At 37.1% G+C, this 11,970-nt stretch overlaps 2 protein-coding genes across 2 annotated transcripts; both read left to right on the top strand.

The window, feature by feature from the left end:
* Positions 1 to 752: 752 nt before the first annotated feature.
* LOC113360680 (F-box/LRR-repeat protein At4g14103-like) lies at positions 753 to 1,547 on the top strand. Its single transcript, XM_026604162.1, has one exon. It carries the CDS (start codon positions 753 to 755, stop codon positions 1,545 to 1,547), a length of 795 nt encoding a protein of 264 aa, XP_026459947.1.
* A 2,668-nt stretch (positions 1,548 to 4,215) lies between these two features.
* Positions 4,216 to 6,104, top strand: LOC113358703 (GDSL esterase/lipase At5g14450-like). The gene is made up of 5 exons (XM_026602348.1): positions 4,216 to 4,594; positions 4,750 to 4,959; positions 5,095 to 5,246; positions 5,329 to 5,596; positions 5,700 to 6,104. Exons 1-5 carry the CDS (start codon positions 4,294 to 4,296, stop codon positions 5,909 to 5,911), a joined length of 1,143 nt encoding a protein of 380 aa, XP_026458133.1. The 5' UTR covers positions 4,216 to 4,293; the 3' UTR covers positions 5,912 to 6,104.
* The last annotated feature ends 5,866 nt before the right edge of the window (positions 6,105 to 11,970 follow it).

Genomic DNA, 11,970 nt, shown 5'->3' with positions numbered 1-11,970 from the left:
ACTCGACACTGAGATCAGTGATATCTCTCTTAGCTGAACTTCATTTTCCCTTCCCGTCAAAATTAATAAATACTACTGTCAAAGGGTTCTTTCTTTGTTTATTCATCAAAAAATTTCTAGATTTGGGAAATGTTGAAGTTTTCATCTTAAACCTAGCTAGGTTTCAAATTACTTCACTCTAGAGTGAATTTCATATTTTTTGTCAGAAAACTATAATAGGGATTCTTAACTTTATTGATTGGAATACATTGATGCTGCTGATAGTGAAGATGTTGATGATGATTATAGAGCATTACTTATTCGAATTGGTGATTAATCAAAGTGGAGATTGGGTAATTCTTCATTTTGTGCAAGCTTCACAATTTAGGTAATCTTTTAGTTCACTTTTAATTATCTTCTTTAAGTTCTTGATGTTTATGTCATTTGTGCTTGATCTCGTCTATTAGCTAGCTAGATTCTTTGTTAGGCACACAGACTTAAAGCTGGATTTTGTATTTGTGTACATACAAACTGAAAATGTTCGTAATTTCTGCTCCATGTGCTTTGTCTTCATGTTATCTTTTGATTGTTAATCTTCTTTTATGTATTTGATGTAATAATTTGTGCCTGATGTTGTCTTTAAATTAGCTAGCTTCATTGTTAGGCGAACAGACAAACAGTTATTTTTATGCAATTAGATATTGTCTGCAACATTATTCATTGTGAACCGCTTTCCATCTGTTTTTTAACTAGTACACAGGAATTGAAATCACATGGATTTAAACAACATTGGTGAGGCAGAGGATAGGATTAGCGAATTACCCGACTCACTTCTTCATCGTATCCTCTCTTTTCTTGATAACAAGGAGGTTGCTTGTACTTCTGTTCTATCTAAAAGATGGAGTCACATTTGGACCTCTATCCCCACTCTTGTTTTCCCCAACTTGTATCATAAATCCGAAATCAATAAGTTCATGGATTTTGTGGATAGAACATTGCGTCTTCGTGATGCATCATCAAATATTCAGAAGATCCATATTTACATGAAACAGCACTTCAATGCATCTAGGGTTCACTCATGGATCTCTAATATAACAGGGCGTAATGTTGAAAAGCTTGATCTCTGGTTAAATCAAAGGGAACCTTTTCTTATTCCTTCGTCTCTTTTTACATGTGAATCATTGATTACGTTTGAGCTGATTGCATACTTTATCCCTTTATCTATTCCTAAAAGTTTCTCTTTACCAAAACTCAAGAGCCTTACACTTTGTGGATTCCATTTTATTGATGATTGCTGGAATCAGCAACACATATCTAATTGCCCTGTCCTTGAAAATTTGATTTTGGATTTGAATTGGTTTGGTGTGAGGAATTTTTGCATCTCAACTCCTGTACTGAAGTACCTTGAAATTGATCACGGTGTCATAGAGGATGATGATGGTTTACAAAACTGTGTCCTCAAAATTAATGCCCCAAATCTAGCGTCACTTACCTATCGTGGTTGTGTGGCAAAGGAGTATGTTCTTTCCAGCTTTCAGTCACTAGAATCTGCAGAAGTTTGGCTGTGATGAACATGTACCAAGGGAGCAACAGATAGGTGCAGCTGTAAGTAAGTTTTTTCAAGCGCTTACGCATGTAAAAAGTCTAACAATATATGATGTAACCCTAAAGGTATTCTTCTTTCTTTTGCTCTCTTTATATTTTTATGCATTATATGCTCAAGCTGATTCCTCAACACCGATATACTTGTTGTTATTGCTTTGTAATTAACAGGCAATCTCTAGTGCGGACGACTTCGTAAACATCCTACCTACATTTCATAATTTGGAGAAGTTGTTCCTAGAACTGGAAGAAACTACTGATAAATCTGCATTTCCACTGCTCAAAGCAGCACCCACTTTGACTCATCTCATATTTAATGACGTAAGCATACAAAACTTCTGATGTTTATTAGCCATTTTAGAAAAATAGAAAAACAAATCCTGGGTATTGCTAGGCATATTTTAATGTTTATCTGTTTCATTGTTTCCTAATCCCAACTCAGCACATTCACGACAATGTAGAAGAAGATAGTTGGGATGGTCTTATGTTGACAGCAGGATATTTGTTTCAACACCTCCGGTATGTTTGTTTTATGCGTTTTAATGGAAATGCAAGGGAGATGAGATGGTTGAAACTGATTTTGAAGAATGCAGAAGATTTGCAGACAGTTACTATTAGATCTTGTGTCAATTCTGTCGTTGCGAAATGCAAAGAAGGACTTATGTCGGAGCTCCCAAGCCTTCCTAAAGCCTCCAGTAAATATGTGCTTAAATTCTACCAATGATGCTGTTTTCTGTTTGCTGACATTTATTGTGCTAAATAGGTTCTTTTCGCTGCAGATGAATATGTAGGTAGATGAAGTTGCTCAATACATAAACCATGAGGAATAGGTAGAATAAACAAAGTACTACAGTATATTCTTAACAAGAAATCTGTGCTAGTACTTCGCAAAAAAACCGAATACATTTGCACTGCTTGGCGCCTTGAATCACACAACATTGCTTGCACCTGCCTATGTCATGTTTATAGCAGTTCCTCATATTCAACTAATTCATATTGTCTCATCTCTCACACTTATCTTTATTGAAGAAAACATCATCTCCCACACCAGAGAACTTATCAAGAATGTCACGAACAAGATGATCAATTTTTTTCATGTTGGTCTCTCTTAGAAAACAGTCGATCGTTCAAACATTTTCTGTAATGATAAGTTACTTCCACTGAATCATTGGACCGACCACAATAACTCCTAAACATGAAAGCCCACCTCGAAGTAATAAAATGAGCACCAATTCTCCAAGGGTAAGCTGACGCCACTGCTTCCCCGGAGGGAAGATGAAGATGGCTAAATTATCACTCTTGGTGCAGCTTTTAAAACTCAGGAGTGAATTTTCTTATTCTCTGTGATTTGACTAGTTTGAGGTTTTCTTGAAATCTGGGATTGGTGTTTTGATCTCAAGGGATCTTAAGGTACTGATTTGGGCATTTGTCACAAATCCTATGATTAGGATTTCTTTAATTTTTATCTGCTGTTGCATTTGCTACTCATTAAGGGTTGATCGGTCAATTTTTCATTTTCTGGAAGCTTCAGAGTGGAGGTAATCTTCTAATTCACTTTTAATTATCTTCTTTTAATTTTTTTTATCTGAGTATACCTAATGATGTTGTGGGTTCAATTGTTGCCCCGCCAGATCTCAAACACTTACCCTCTCCTATGTTACTCCATTACATGTACTGGTGTCATGGCTTTGGTTTTGATTCATTGTCACAAGTGCACAAGGCTGAAATTGTTTTTACGTCTAAAAAACACGACGAGTTTTGAATTGTCTGAGCGAATGAGTGTATGCCAAACTACGATTGCTATTGTTGAGAATGTGTTAGTTACGAATGTTCCAGTCCCAGTTGAAGAATGGATGTGTGTACTCAATAGCATGCCAGATTTGGAAGTCGATTTGTATATAGATGCCATAGAATTTCTCTATAGTGATTCAGGCCGTGCGAGCACTTTTATGGTTTTAACCCCAGGTTCAAGTAACAAGTGGTTGATGGGAAAACTCAGGCCTCTCCCAAGGCTTGTTTAGTATACGACTACAGGTCCTGTATTTGATGGGTACGTAATATTTGTGATAATATGTGTGCTGCAAAGTGTCTGCATTGTCTTTTATTTTTTTCAATATACGGAAGATAAGGCAAAAGAAAAGAGACTTGGAGAACGATAGAACTCTCCTTTTTCTTTTTTTTTTTTTTTTTTTTTTTTTTTTTTTTTTTTTTTTTTTTTTTTTTTTTTTTTTTTTTTTTTTTTTTCAGGTAAAGGTCTTTAGTCTTTATTAGTTGGAGATGCTAAAAATGTAGGGCTTACTGACCCCCACCCACGCATGTTTAAAATCTCAGTCCTTTATTTAGGTGGTAGATACAAAGGTAGTTAATTTGGGTAATTGAGTTCAATAAATTGGTAGTTGGTGGTGGTAGTCAATTAGCAAATCTGTTTTTAGGCTCGGTGACTGTCACTTTCTCCAACTCCAGCTGTAGAAGTTCTTCTGATTAGGTCCACTATTCGCATGTGAATTTATGTCTTACTGCATTCAGTTAAAGGCTCAAGTATAGTGATTGTCATTTTCTTTCTTTATAACTGCATGCACTAAGATTTTTCTAGAAGACATTGAATGGGATATATATACAGGTAGTAGTAGGAAGAATAGAGTCTACAATTTATCAATCCCCTCATTTCTGTTTCTTTCTAACGTCATCTTTTAACATTTCATAAAGACAAACATGGTTTTCCGAAAAAAAATTCAGATGTCTGGTTTCCTCTTCATTTTCTTGTTTTCGGTTTCTATTGTTAGTACTAATGGAATAGGAGGATTATCTGCAGTTGGTAAGATTGATGATAATGGTTTTTCATCGACTTTGAAGACATGCAATTTCCCTGCGGTTTTCAATTTTGGAGATTCAAACTCGGATACTGGAGGTATATCAGCTGCATTTTATGCGATTGGTACTCCTAATGGAGAAACTTTCTTTGGAAAGCCGTCTGGAAGGGCCTGCGATGGTCGTCTTATTGTTGATTTTATGGGTAAGCAGTACTAGTTCTCTTTTTAAGATTTTGCTAATTTACTTAATGCAGTCAGATTTGCAGTAAATACTTTCCTGTAGTTACAATACGGTAATGATATTTTGTTGCTGCATGCTAATGATGCCTGGCGACTGCAATCTCGGTGGATGCTTCAGCTGAGGAATTGGGTTTAGCCTACTTAAGAGCATATCTGGACTCACTTGCATTGAGTAGTTTCAAAAATGGAGCCAATTTTGCAACCGGAGGATCACCCATTAGAAAAGACAAGGGTTATAGCCCATTTCATCTAGACGCCCAGATAGCTCAATTCCGACAATTTAAAGCTAGAACAATTGACATTGTAAACTCAACTCAACAGGAAAAAGGTCAGAATCAATTCTAGCCTTTACTTCATTTTGACATCTTTTATTTTTGTAAAGCTGTACAAAGAGCATTTTGGTTTAAGATTTGATCTCCGATCAAGTTTTTACAGCTTTAAACATATTGTTCTGCATGTTCAGGTAAAGCAGATTTACCGAAACCAGAAGATTTCTCCAAGGCTTTATACACATTCGATATCGGGCAAAACGATCTTCAATTTGGTTTATCCACATCAGAAGGAGCACGTGCTATAATTCCTGAAATCCTTGATCTGTTCTCCACAGCAGTACAGGTACAAAGAAACTAGCATCATAGGCAATTGTTAGTGACAACTTATATACCACAGTCTAACGTGGTTTTTGTTTTTGTTGCAGCAACTTTACGGTGAAGGTGCAAGGGTGTTTTGGGTGCATAACACAGGACCTATTGGATGTTTACCTAGCAACAACAAATACTACTATGGCAAGGAGCCGTTGGACAAGAATGGGTGTGTAATATCTTTGAATGAGATAGCTCAAGAATTCAATAGGCAACTCAAGTCCAAGTTAGCCCAACTCAAGGCCAACCTCGCTGGTGCAGCCTTCACATATGTTGATGCTTATACTGCTAAATACAACCTTATTAATTCTGCCAAGGATCAAGGTAAGATGATTGTAAATCTTATTAACTTCATGTTGCCAGTTTTAAGTAGGTCAGTGATTAATCGTCAGATATTGATCAGGTAATTTCGTGATGATGATTGCAGGTTTTGTTGACCCCCTCGACTTTTGCTGCTGTCCTGAGAAGGTAGTTATAAACGGGACAGTGTATGGCGGCCCTTGTGCAAATCCGTTGGAACATATTAGCTGGGATGGTATACATTATTCTGAGGCAGCTAATCAATGGGTTGCTAAGTTCATACTAAATGGTTCTATGTCAGACCCATCGGTTCCAATCAGTCAAGCTTGCTATGCTTAATGACATATGATTAGTATATGCTTAATGAGGATTATCATCTCCATTAATACCATCATGTTGTCATACTGTTATTTTATCCTGATCAGTAAAGTTATGTATAAAAGGCATGTCAAGAAACTTATAAAGAAATGTTGCCGGAATGACTCAAGATACATATATTATTTCTAATATAATTTTTTTATTTAGCCTACAACTACCGTATGAATCATCAAAACTTCATTTGATATGCTATCACGATAAATTTATTCATTTTACTCAATTTTTGCATTACATGTCTACATATTATTTAAAGGCCCTTATATGTACAATAACAGACCTGACTCTCGTTTTTTTTTTTTTATAAACTTGTATTTAGAGAATAAAAGAGAAAAATATGTTTTATCTAGACTCTAAAGGATTCTGTGGAATGATTTATAAGAAAGCAGTTCTGCGATGAAATCGCAATAAATAGGGTTTTGGTGGTGGCAGTTGAGCTGAGGCTTGCCAGAGACGCACTATTATTTCTTACTAATAAGAGATGCACTAGTTTTTTCTTCTGCATTTAGTTTTACCATTTTCAGCATGACATTATTATCCTAATAACTCTCATTACAAGTGGAAGACTAGCTAGAAAACTTCCTTGTTGCCAAATATAGAACTACTTTAATGCTCAAAATGGTGGCAGTTGAGGCTTGTCAGTGTTTACTAACATAAAAGACGCGTTTCTGGAATTGTGGTGGATCGGAATAGAAAAGAGTGAAGTACAAGTAGTCGCACACACAAGTCATGAAGTGCGTGGTTCTTTTCCTTAGTGCGAGTCATTTTCACCTGAAGTCGATTACCACTTATCATCGGTTACTTTTTTTTATTACCTTCCGTTAGTGAAATAAAACAATGTGCTTGTTGCAACAAACCAACATAACCTCTGCATGTAAAAAGTCAATCAGGCTTTTCATTTTGGCCTCTATATATTTTCAAGTTGTCACTGACCTTTGACGTTCTCATTTATTTATTTGATCAAGAAATTTTATTTGATCAATAAAGAATTTGACCGATGAAGAGTTTTGAACTTTGGTCATTCATGTTATCCATTTTTAGTGTACTATAGTGTCATCACCTATACATTTTCAATAGGGTGCGCCATTCTAGATCTCTGGTTAAGCTGAGTTCTCCTGTAGACACTTGATGCCTTTTTGTTTGATGGATGAGTGTTGGGCCTGTTGGCGCTTTATTGAAAGAACAACAGTTACATCAAGGAAGGCATTGATAGGTTGTGTTGCAAAACAGGAAAATCAGCTGTTGATTTTAATCTGTGTTAACTTTTTTTTCTTTTTCTATTTTCGCAATGGAGGGCAAAATGACTTATCGGACATTATGGAGATCTTAATCGTTATCAAATATGGCTCAGCGCCTGATTCAAGACAAACTTTGACTAAATATGATAATATATCATTGACAGGATTAGATCAATAAAACACAAGTAAAATTAATATCAATGAAATCATTTTCAGTAAACCAAATCACTAGTACAATTTTTACTCCAAATCATTTTAATTGATCAATAATATTAATAAAACGATTTGAGACGAAACTCGTCACAGTGAAGGATGTTTCTCTTTCTCTTTCTATTCCTAGCTATTTGGGCTTATAGATAGTAGATGATGAGTGCCAAATATTGTATATATTTATCCCTTTTTGTTGGCATTTTAACTCATCTTTTGTTCATTAATTCTACATTTTATCCCATATTCTGTATTTTCATTGTTTTCAAGAATAAATATTTTTCTTACTTAATTTTGCATTTTTAGGTAATAAATAAAGTTTGGATGAATTGAGGAGCAAAAAGAGCAGAAAAGTAGTGAAAAGCCGGGAGAAATCACGCAAGGAAGCCGCGAAGAATGGTGCGCACAACCTCATTTTCTACACACAAAAGCGCCTCCGTTCTCAGCCATCAGATCAGTTCTCAGGAGCATCCGACGGTCGCTCCTTCATAGAGCATCAAAATCTGAAGTCTCTGCCAAGCACCACAGCGCTGAAATTCCAAGCCTTCAGATTAGATGGTAGTTGAATCCAACGGTCGCTCCCTTGCTGTGCATCAAAGTTCGATATCTCCGACTAACACTACAACACCTAACTCCATCTGGCATCGTTGATTTTGTTGTATTATATAATCCAGCGGTCGCTACAAGCTTCACTTCACATCACCGTCCGATCTACCTACCAGCTCCATATCCCACGGCTCATCCTCGCTGTTCATCCAATTTGATGAAGCCGCCTAACACCCTAGTAACCGAACCTATACCACCTACCCAAACGCACCCTTCTTCCCAAAACAGTCGAGCCCCTCTCCTCCATCACCTCCCTGTTTGCAGAGCCTTCCCCTTCCACCGTACACCACCACCTTCTCCACCTCTGTCACCACCTGCTCCGCCACCAACTCTCTGTCACCACGTCCATCAAAGTAACCAATACCATCAGTTTCCCTTCTCCTTAGCCACCTATTTTCTCAATTTCTGCACGTTCTCTATCAGAAACCCTAGCGTGCAAAATTGGTAAATTAGGTCGAAAGTGAGAAGCAATTGAAGACATGGAGAGGTAGAGGAGGACAAATAGAAGAATGGGTCGACGCATGGGGGAGAAATTGTGCCATAAAATTAGGTAATTTGAAAAACCTAATTTCACTGATTTTGGGGGAAAATTGGGTAGAACCCTAATTGTCTGTGGGTATAAATATGGGTGTGGGATTGATGTAAAAACTATGCTCGGAGTAGCCGACATCCAGGACTTTCATGTCCTGTTAATTTTAATGTTCATGTTTCAGTTATGTTCATTGTTAATTGTTCATTGTTCATTTCATTTATGTTCATGTTATGCTTGTCTCCTGTTATGCTTATGTTCATGTTATGCTTATGTTGTCTCCTGTTAATTGTTTGTCTCCTGTTAATTGTTATACTTAGGATGCTTCTGTTAGTTTGTAAAATTTGTTAATGTTCCTGTTATGATAAACTTTGCTGCATAGTGTTAATTGAGTAGTGGGGAGAAACTAGTGCTCACTAGTGACAATGAGCAAGCTAGTTCTCTTCCCACTCTATAAGAGTGCCTTAGTTTTGCTCCATGTTAGCTTCACCATCTTCCCCTGCCTTAGGCTAATTGCCTTTGTGTCATTTTCACTTTGCTCCATTTTGTTTTGTTCACTGTTTTGTTGCTGTTTAGTTTTTCCATTGTTTTTGCCCTGTGTTGCTTTTGTTTGCTATTTTCTCATGTTGTGCATTTTCTTCACTGCTTGAGCAGCTGCAGCTGCTGCTGCAACTCTGTTGCTGCTGCTGTTTTCTTCCACTGCATAGCACTGCTGCTTTGCATTGTTTACCTCTATTGCTGCTACTTATTTTGGCTTGCAGCAACCCTGTTGCTTCTCTTATTCCACTGCCCTGCAGCTGCTGTGCAGCACTTGTGCTGCTGCTGCATTGCTTTCCTCTTGCTCCTGCTGCTGCCACTTCCACTGCTGCTGCTGTTGTTGCTGCTGCTTCCTGCAGCCAAGCAAAGGCCAATCCAACTGAGCCCAAAGCTCAGCTCATTCCAAAAAGCTAAGGCCCAGTTCACAGTGCAATTCCAAAACAAAAGCCCAAGTTCATTATTAAGGCCCAATCCAATTCAGGCTTAATCAAAAGCCTAAGTTTAAGGCCAAAGCCCATTTGAACTTCAAAAACCAAACTGAGCCCAAGCTCAGTTCATTTTATTGTTAACAAACCCATTAGTACTCAAAGCCCAAGCTAAGCCAAAAGGCTTCATAGCCCAATAGCAATTTAGGAACCCAAATAGCTAAAACACTTCCAAACACACCCGATCTCTGTGGATCGACCCGTACTTGCACGAGCTACAACCGACGACCGTGCACTTGCGGTATTACTGTAGGCCCCCGTTTTCATTACGCTTAATTTTACACATCTCCGGGCCCACCAAGTTTTTGGCCGGGGATAAATTTTTAACACCTTTCAGAGGCCTACCAGTAGACTCACTAAGGTTTAAACTTTAATATGACTGTTGAGCTTTAACCCAATTTTTAGAACAACATTGATAACTAATTTTCACAATAATACTAAAATGAAGTTAGACTTCAATTAAATACAAATAAAAATAATCAAAAACTATGACCGGTGAACATTTAAAATGGAGTGTTCACAGAAGAGTTTTTATTTCCATTTACAAACAAAGACAAATAAAATGAATTTAAATTGAAGAAGAAGATAAGGAAACAATTTGAAATTCCTTAAAATGGCAGAACAAACGGTTTATTGTTTCGTGTTAAAAGAATTCAGGTTCCTCGAACATCAAATTTGGTTCGTTTTGTAAACAGAAAATATTAAAATATCAACTCTCTAATCCTCTTGCAAAAATTCAGCTGAAGGACAAAACCCATTTTTTCAGGAGGAGAGGGAGGTATTAGATATGAAATTATGAAAACTTTGCAAGTTTCTTTACAATATTAATCAATATGAGTATGAGTATGAACCTCTATCTGATTTACAAATATTTTAAGGGAAAATTAATAAAGTGGCCAACTTCCTACCATATAATTTATAAACCGGCCAAAATTTCAAATTCTTCTATAAAGTGGCCTTTCTGTTAGATATAACACCTGGTCCCACCAAAACAGTCCACCAAGCTGACTTAGTCAATTGTCAGGCTTAAAATTACCACCATATCCCCGTCCTTATAACCTTGCCATTCAGACACTCCTTTTCATCTTTATTTCTTTCTTCTTCTTCTCGTTTCCGTCTCTCCCTCCACGATCCTTCTCTTTGAAACTAGGGTTAAAAATTCAAGTTATTGATGAAAAATAAGTAATCAGTGATGAAGGTGACTATGCGTGATGTTAGTGATATTTGGAAATTTTGAAGTTTTAGGGTTTCGTTGGATGCAGGAAGGTGAAATACAAATCGGGGATGAAGAAATACGAATCCTGGTAAGATTTTTAGAACCCAAGCATTAATTAACTTAGTATTTGACGAAAACTCATGTTTAGATGGTGAAATCGATTGGTTTCAGTTGATTTGAATTCTAGGGTTTGGGGCTCTTTCCCCTTTTTTCTTTGTTTAATCAATTGGAAGGTTGGTTGAAGATCTGATGTTCAGTGTGAGATATGGGTGTGCCGGAATTGAGAATTACAGGGAGATGATATGACTTCAATGAGAAGAGCAATAGCAGAAATAAGAAATGGTGTTGTTAGTTTGATGGTTAGATGAGCAACTGATATCAGATAGGTCTGTTGAACTAAACAAGGAAGAGATGAAGAGACTCAGTTATGTATGGGCTTGTGTTGAAGATATTTGTTTTGCAGAGTAGCTATGTTGTTGTTGTTCTAGTGGAGTTGCACCTATAGTTGTAGTTGTAGGTGGTTTCTGGGTTGGAAGGAGTTGTAGAAATTGAGATGGTGGTTAAGTTACAGATGCAGTTGTATGGGTTCAGCTACAGATGAGCATTTGTTGTCAACATGGGGTATGGTATCTACGGTTTATGAAGATATTGGAGGTGAGGACTTATTGCAGCTGCTATTGAAGAGGTGATGTTGCAGGTACACTAGTGTTGCTGAGTATGGAGAAGGTTGAATACTGAATGACCTATGAGTTTGTGTTTGTTGCTATCGATGCAGAGGAAGGAATTAGGCTTAAATGTCGTGAAAATGAGAAGAGGTAATAAGATGAGATGATATTGCAGCTGAAATATGCAGGTAAGGGTGTAATTGTTGCAGTGAATAGGCTGAATGGGTTGCAGAGCTGAGTACATTACGTCAATTAACAAAGGATTGTTTCAGTTTCTTAATGTGGTGGTTTCAGTGTTTGTGTATCATCAATTTTGTCGGTTGTCGACGAAATATGAAATTACAGCGATGAAGAAGATATCACAGAGCTTACCGAGCACAATAAACTAATTCCTACTTCAGCAGCGCGACACACACAAGGTGTTTGTGAAAAGGACTGACAGTGTAGTTCCTTAAAAAATCAAGTTTCGTTGTCACCAGTTTTTGAACCAAGTCTATTTCGTTGGCTAACCATGGTTCTTGAGGTTATTTGAGAAGAATT

The sequence above is a fragment of the Papaver somniferum genome, chromosome 3 (genome assembly GCF_003573695.1).
Source record: "Papaver somniferum cultivar HN1 chromosome 3, ASM357369v1, whole genome shotgun sequence".
Taxonomy (NCBI): Eukaryota; Viridiplantae; Streptophyta; class Magnoliopsida; order Ranunculales; family Papaveraceae; genus Papaver; species Papaver somniferum.
The sequence above is the reverse complement of the archived record's forward strand: the minus strand, read 5'-3'. Positions and strand labels throughout refer to the sequence as shown.

Excerpts from the sequence above, each read along its gene's own strand:
- LOC113360680 (XM_026604162.1), top strand. The coding sequence starts at position 753 with ATGGATTTAAACAACATTGGTGAGGCAGAGGATAGGATTAGCGAATTA.
- LOC113358703 (XM_026602348.1), top strand. The coding sequence starts at position 4,294 with ATGGTTTTCCGAAAAAAAATTCAGATGTCTGGTTTCCTCTTCATTTTC. Across the intron at positions 4,595-4,749 it reads TCTTATTGTTGATTTTATGG|CTGAGGAATTGGGTTTAGCC; the intron begins GTAAGCAGTACT and ends TGGATGCTTCAG. Across the intron at positions 4,960-5,094 it reads CTCAACTCAACAGGAAAAAG|GTAAAGCAGATTTACCGAAA; the intron begins GTCAGAATCAAT and ends CTGCATGTTCAG.